The 7,399-nt window shown below is 52.3% G+C and overlaps 1 protein-coding gene across 1 annotated transcript in view; it reads right to left on the minus strand.

Annotated features, from left to right (window-relative positions):
- KYAT1 (kynurenine aminotransferase 1) overlaps window positions 1-6,326 on the minus strand; it is a 9,817-nt gene extending 3,491 nt beyond the window's left edge. Inside the window, exons 1-4 of the mRNA XM_045288515.1 lie at window positions 6,211-6,326; window positions 3,408-3,466; window positions 1,769-1,955; window positions 264-306 (exon numbers count right to left, since the gene is read on the minus strand). Of these exons, the coding sequence (XP_045144450.1) occupies window positions 264-306; window positions 1,769-1,955; window positions 3,408-3,466; window positions 6,211-6,309 (388 nt within the window). The 5' untranslated portion in view covers window positions 6,310-6,326. The remainder of the gene's footprint in view (window positions 1-263; window positions 307-1,768; window positions 1,956-3,407; window positions 3,467-6,210) is intronic.
- Window positions 6,327-7,399: the final 1,073 nt, after the last annotated feature.

Here is a 7,399-nt window from a genome sequence, read left to right on the forward strand (position 1 = left end):
TGTGTGTGTGTGTTTGGGGGAAAACATCCAAGACTGGCCCCCTCTATCACAAACTAACAAACTACTGACAATGGCTCTCTCTAGTCCATATGTCCCCAAACTTCTGTGGCCTACTGCCTCCTTTTAAATAAAACAAGCTCCTCAGAGTGCCTGGCCACTAAAACCCAGTGTCCTGTAGCCCCTAGGCCAAGACGAAGCGCAGGTATTTGTTTCTGCAGCCCTGTAGGATCTTGCCAGAGACCCCTGGGGGAGGTATTGCCCACTTTGGGAGACGCTGCTCCAGATGTGGCCTGTCAGGGTCCTCCTCTAGGTAATTCGGATGCATACACAAGTTTTAAGAACCACCGCTTTAATCCACAGGCAAATATTTACTATTGGAGTGGAGTCCAAGCCAGCTAACAGCTGAAGCTAGGTTTAGGTATCACCTCCTCCAGGAAGCCTTCCCAGGTCACTACTTCAAGCTACATTTTCTCCTTACTGCTTCCATCATTGGAATCCTGGTTACATAGCGGTTATAAATTGGGCTGAAAACCCCAAGGTTGGCAGTTCAAAACCACCAGCCACTCTGAGAGGAAAAGATGAGGATTTCCACTCCCGGGAACAGTTACCGTCTTGGAAACCCACAGAAGGATTTCTGTCCTATAGGGTGTGAGTCAGAACTGACTCAACGGCAGTGAGGGTGTCTGTTTTGGCTCCCACATCCACCACAGTTGCTGTTTTTTTTCTTAACCATTTTATTGTGGGCTCATACAACTTTTATCACAAAACATCCATCCATCCATTGTGTTAAGCTCATTTGTACACTTGTTGCCATCATCATTCTCAAAACATTTGCTTTCTATTTGAGCCCTTGGTATCAGCTCATTTTCTTCCTCCTTCCCTACCCTCCCTCCCTCCCGAACCTTTGATAATTTATAAATTATTAACACTGACCAATGTCTCCCTTCACCCACTTTTCTGTTGTCTGTCTCCCAGGGAGGAGGAGTATATGTAGATCATGGTGATCGGTTCCCCCTTTCTCCCCCATCTTCCCCTTCCCCTCCTGGTATTGCTACTCTCATTATTGGTCTATCTGTCCTGGATTCCCTGTGTTTCCAGCTCTTATCAGTACCTATGTACATGCTCTGGTCTAGTCGGATTTGTAAGGTAGAATTGAGATCATGATACTGGGGGGAGGAAACATTAAGGAACTAGAGGAAAGTTGTATGCTTCATCGGTGCTACACTGTACCCTGACTGGCTCGTCTCCTCCCCACGACCCTTCCATAAGGGGATGTCCAGTTGCCTACAGATGGGCTTTGGGTCTCCACTCTGCACTCCCCCTCCTTCACAATTATAGGACTTTTTGTTCTTTGATGCCTGATACCTGATCCTATCGACACCTCGTGATCACATAGGGTGGAGTGCTTCTTCCATGTGGGCTTTGTTGCTTCTCAGCTGGATGGCCGCTTGTTTACCTTCAAGCCTTTAAGACCCCAGACGCTATATCTTCTGGGGCACCATCAGCTTTCCTCACCACATTTGCTTATGCACCCACAACATAGGTTTTATCAACTGGTTTTGTCATAAAGGAGTTTCGTAAACTAGTCTGCCTTCCCCACAAACACCGAGTTCCCGGCTTGGGGCCTGGGACTCAGGTAGCACCCAGCGTACACTGAACTATGGCCTACCTATACTCCTTGGCTCTGCCTCAAGCCACCTTCTGGCCATTAGCATGTTTTAAGGTTCCAGGTGCTGGTGTGGGCTTAGTGTCCCCTCCCTCCTCCAGCAGCCTGTGTGCAGAGAGCTGCGAGGGCTGGGGGACTCACAAAGGCCTTGGTGTACTGGTTGAGCATGTAGTCCTCACTCAGGGCACGCTGGAAAGCTTCCACGGCGAAGTCTGGGGGCGCGAAGTCAGGGAAGCCCTGGCCCAGGTTCACAGTCCCATAGTCACTGGCCAATTTGGTGAGCTCCACCCTGGGTGACAAACAGAGTTGCCACTGGCCCATTACCCCCACCATGACCTGGACTTCTGCTGGCCCCCAGGGCAGGCCGAAGAAGCCACAGGTCCGGCTCTAGGAAAGCTGCTGGACAAGCAGCTTCTGCACCCCAGCCTGGAGATGGGCGTGAGATCAGGCTGTGCCCCCGGCCTGCAGCAGCACAAAGTCCCGGGGCTCGCGGGCTTTTTGACGGTGAGACACAGTAGGAATTAGTCTACCTATCACAGTCTTCATATTCTGCAGAGCAGAAACCCAGAGGCAGCACCCTTCTCAAAGCCAGCTACGGACTGCAGTGTTTCCGACCCTCTTCATCTGTGGAACCACTAGGTGAACTCCCCGGAGTGGATTCCCACCGGTGCACCTGTCAAACCCGAGTTTGAAACACTCTTATCAAAGAATCTCAACAGTCTTTGAGGACACCCTCTAATTTCTGGCTCATAGTGAGATCCATCAGGTCTCCCTTTGATGTCACCTCTGTCAGAAGTGCCATTTCCGGCTGCCCCCGCCTTTCTTCTTCTGGCCCTTCGTGGGGACCACCCTTCGGTTGAAGGGCTCCTATGTGGTGCTCAGGCAGCTGGGGGCGAGCTCCAGGAGTGGGTCTGCATTGCAGTCAGGAGTATGTCTGTCTAAAATCCGCCCCTTCCTCCCCAGAGCTCCAGCGTCTCTGCAGACACACGGAGTTGCTGAAGGATCTGCCCAGAGTCACGCAGCGGCTAATGGCGGCGCTGAAACTCAGCCTCGGGTGATGTGCGCTCCACAGTAGATGGACTGAGGGGTTTGGGGGAGCCAGCCACTTTCTAGGCTGAACCCCCAGGGTCTGGATCCTCAGACCCCTGCCCTGGCACCCTCATTTGTCCTGGCCTGAATGGCCCTCAACACCCCACCTGCATTCCTCCCAGGCCAGCTCCTGTCCTGCCTGTCTTTATATCAGATAAAGCCTCTCCCTACCCAGTCTCCCCCTCTGTACATTGGGGGCAAGGGTCTTGCAGGCTCCCACGACTCTGCTGGGTTGGTCTAAGTCAGAAGGAGGCCTGCCTCTCAATGGTTCCCTCCCTCTGCCCTGGCTGACCCTTCCAGTCTGCCTCAGAGAGAGGGCGCCGGGAGCCCTATGTGTGGAATAAACTGACCTCTGCAAAGCCCTTAGCGTGGCACCTGGGTCGCAGCACACGGTGAGCAACGGCAGTATTATATCGCTCCCAACCACCTCCTCCCCAGGACACTTCCAGGTAGATACCATTTTGCAGGTGCGAGCCGTGACCCCCTAACCTCAGTGCCACAGACAAATAGGGTGAAGCCTGAGTGTCCTGGGCGGCAGCTGCCCATCTCCCAGCCTACCCCTAGGTCCCACTGTCCTAGTGCACATTCAGGGGTTCCGCCCCTCCCCTGTTCCCAGGGGCCACCACATACACCCTAGGCTCAGCTTGCTCACCAGGGGTTCTTGTCAATTCCATCCAGCCTTCGGGCCTGCAGCTGCTTGGCCATGGCGCCCTAGAGACAGGGAGAGAGCACCGTGGTCTGTCCAGGGAAGGCGGGCCAGCCGACTGTTGGAGGCGGTGCTGAGTGACAGCCCCACCTCTCCGCCCTCCTGGGAGATCAGAGATCAGAGCTTCCAGATAGTGGGATTGGTCTTCACCCCACTCACTGCCTCCTCTACCTGCCCAGGCAGGCTCCTCTCCTTTTATTGGAGCACACTGTCCTGCCTGGAGCCGGAGGGCCCAGCCTCTCCTGGGAGAAACCCTCACTCAGCAGGGTTAACCTTTGACCGGGCAAGGGCTGGAAGATGAGGAGGAGAGACAGGAGGGGGCTGATCGAGGTGATTAGACTGCCCCCCTTCACAGGGGTCTTGCTGTGCACCTGGTCCTTGCTAAGTTTTCTCTGAATTCTTGGGAGCGTTCGTTCACAGGCAGTCATCAGCTCCCAGCTCATAGATGGGAAGATGAGGCAGTGTGTGTTGGGGGCGCAGGGAGTGTTCGTTCTGCATATACGCGGGTTCGGATCTGACTCGGGGGAGGGGGCATTCTCAGTCCTGGGAGGGCCTCAGGGGTCCTCACTTCCCCTCTGTACCTCCTGCTCTGGCATTCCCCCCAGGACAGCTTCCTGCTAGCTCCGAGGTGTGTAAAAGCTGGCTGGGGCTACGAGTCACCATGCTCAGTCCTAGGCCTGCCTCGGTTGGTGACATTGGACAGGGGATTATCTCCTACTGGTCTCAGTATCCCCATCAATATGGGCTCCGTGGACTCGTCATCTTCGGGCCCAGAAGGCTAGTAGGAGTGGGGCCAGGTGTTGAGCACTGGCTGTGGCTCACAGGGACCCCTCACGGGGGTCCTCCCTATGTTCCTGATTTCGCTCAGCCCCCCACAGCGTCCCCAGTAAGTCACAATAGTCCCCATCCAACCGATGAAGACACTGAGGCCTCAAGCAATGCAGGGACCTGGCCACGGTCAGCGTGAAGGCTGGCCAGGAGGCGGTAGCAGAGGAGCTCCCAGCCGTGGGGCGGGGCCCTGCCCTGGAGGGGGACCCAGGGACCATGTGTTTAGGTGTCCCTCTTCCCCCATAGCCTGGGTATCCTGTCAAGGAGCCTAGCATGGGGGCTTGGCACCTAGTGAGTCCACTGCCAGCACAGGTACCTGTCACCAGGCCTGGCACTCAGTACATGTCAAAACAGTTCAAAATAAAGGTGATCGCGGCCAGGGAAAATTACATTACAAGCACAATTCATGGTGGTTACCTGGTGTAGGTCAGTTAATGGATTTTTTCCCCCTTCTTTTCCAAAGAAACATTTGACTTTTATGATTTAAAAGTGCTGGAGAAAATCACACCATAGAAGAGTATTTCTTGATGTGATATATATTGATATCAGAAAAATAGGCTATACAATGGTAAAGCACAGTGTGATTCTGTTTGCTGGCGAAAACTAACCAACCTCAACTAATAAATCTTTGTACATATGCATACATGTTTTCTAGGAACATATATGTACAGGTGGAAAGTACAAAAGGAATTCTGTAGCAAAATGCTAACTAAGGTTTTTCTCTGAATGGTGGGACAATAGTTGATTCTAATATTGTTGGGTGGTTTTTTTGGTTGTTTTTTCACTAGCTTTCGAAATCTGTTGTACAGTGAACATCCCATGTTTGATCCATTCTAATGCCTCTTTTCATGTTGTGCTCTCTCTGAGTCCCGGTACATCTAGCAACGGGCAGCATGTGCTTAATCGGCATTTGGGGGTTCTTTTCTGGTCCATAAAAATCGCAGCACATCTTACACCCAATAGCGTCTTGGAGTTGCTTTGAATTGAGGATGCATCACATTAAAGGATGAGGTGAGGATGGCTCAGGGAGAGCAGCAAGGGGGGGAGTCCGAGGTGAGGAGGGCTGGAGGGAGCAGGAGAAGAGGGCTCTAGAGGGCTGGAGGGAGCAGTAGAGGGTGGAGAGTGAAAAACATAGAGGGAGAAGACTTGAGGCAGTGGATGAAGTTAAATGCGCTTAGGACGGGAATATAAATAAGGGCACCCCGGAAACTTAGGGTGCTCAGAGGAGTGACCTTCAAATGCATCAAAAAGTGCACAGATAAGTGAAGTGAAATGCCCTAGTGTTTAATGACTAACCGGCTGAATTTGGCTTCTGTAACTTTTCCTTCTGCTTGGCTAAGTCAGACCTCCCTGGTGGCAGTGACCAGTTTTGAAATTAACAGTGGCCAGGAACACCTCATCCTGACTGACGGCTGCAAACCTGGTAATCCCCCAAACCTCCTCACCTTGAGGAAGGGAATGTATCAATGATTGATCCCACCCCTGCTTGCGGTTGTATGCAGTATATGCTGAATGCTATGCTAGCTGGGACTGAGAGATATAAGTGGTAGCTGACTCCCGGTTGCTGGCTCTGAATAAAAGCTTCTCATTTAATTTATCCCATGTGGTTTTGACTGTCTCAGAAATAGGGTACCACAAAGAAACCGTGCTTGGTCAGGGCTTCTGTACCCAGCTAATGTTTACTGAGCAATTATATGTGCTGAGCCCGGGCTTCGGCATGAGGGATAAGGTGGGAAGCAGGGCCCAAGCAGATCCATGACCGCCCCATTAGAGGGAAGCACATGGGAGGCCCGCACCCCAGCTGCAGGAGGGGAGGGCTTCCGGAAAGAAGAGGCGACACAGAGTTTTGAAGCCAGGGCCAAACCATACCTCAGGAACCCCAGGTCATGCAGGTGGCAGAGGAGAGGAGAGGGGCACTTACAGTCTGATGCAAGCACCGGGTGAGCGAGGTAGCTCCGGCCTTCCTTCTGCAGAGGGGCCTCACCAGGGGCGCAAAGATGGCTGCCACCTTCCTGAACATGCCTCCCAGAGCCACCGGGCACTGCTGACTTGTCCAAGGGCAGCGGAGAAGGGAGGAGAGAGTCCCAGCCAGAAAATGATTCCAAGCCCAGGGCTTGGGCCCCTCGCACACAGCCTCAACAACAACAATGGCAACACTAGCTCCTGTTCATGGAGGTGTCCCCATGGGCCAGGGGCAGTACCATACACTTTGCTGCTGGGTTAGCCCTTTCAAACCTTGCATCAAATCAGTGATTCAAACACACACACACACACACACACACACACACACACACCAGCCAACCGTGACCTTTCTCAAGATGCACATCACTCGTATGGGAAACACAATCCTGATACGGATCGGCAGGGGTCGCTAACATCGAGAGCCAATCCAACACCATGTGGAAAAGATTCCCACTGAAGAACCGAGCGTGCGTCACAGCACACCTCTGGATCTGGCTACCGGTTTACCAGAAACACAAGGAACAGAAGGATGGATTTGATATAAACAGGATGACGTTTCACTCAGTTCTTGCTGAATTGGACTGTTCTTTCTATCCATCTGCCTGCCTGAAAATTCCATATTTGCTCCTCTGATACACGGCGATCTTAATTGTTAGTAGCATCAATAAATAACTAAGGAAATGTTTTCTCTGCAATCAAGACAGGTTATGGGAGGAAGAGAATTTAAACACAGATATACCATATACACTCATGTATGAGCCGAGTTTTCAGCACATTTTTTAATGCAGTTTTTGTGGTAAAATTAGGTGCCTCGGCTTGTGGGGGAAGGCCAGATGCTTACAAACATCCCTGAAGGCAACTGCTGCCAGACTATTGTCTTGCCCCACCACAGGGGTGGGCCTGCTCCCTGCTGCTGGGAATAATACATTATTTCTCCCTGAAGCTTGCGACCATTCGCTTGGTTCCTGTGGGTGGAGTTCACACCCTACCCTACCAATGATAATGGTCTCTATCAGTTGACCCAGGAACAGGTCAAACCGGCTCAGTGACATCCAAAGTTAGGCTGCCATCTTGAATCTAGGATCTGCCCATCTTGCCACATGCATACCCCCAATCCCTCCTTTTCCTATTGCATGGATACCCCTAGA

This window comes from Echinops telfairi, unplaced genomic scaffold, assembly GCF_000313985.2.
Source record: "Echinops telfairi isolate 266 unplaced genomic scaffold, ASM31398v2 ScPeMD7_22;HRSCAF=79, whole genome shotgun sequence".
Taxonomy (NCBI): Eukaryota; Metazoa; Chordata; class Mammalia; order Afrosoricida; family Tenrecidae; genus Echinops; species Echinops telfairi.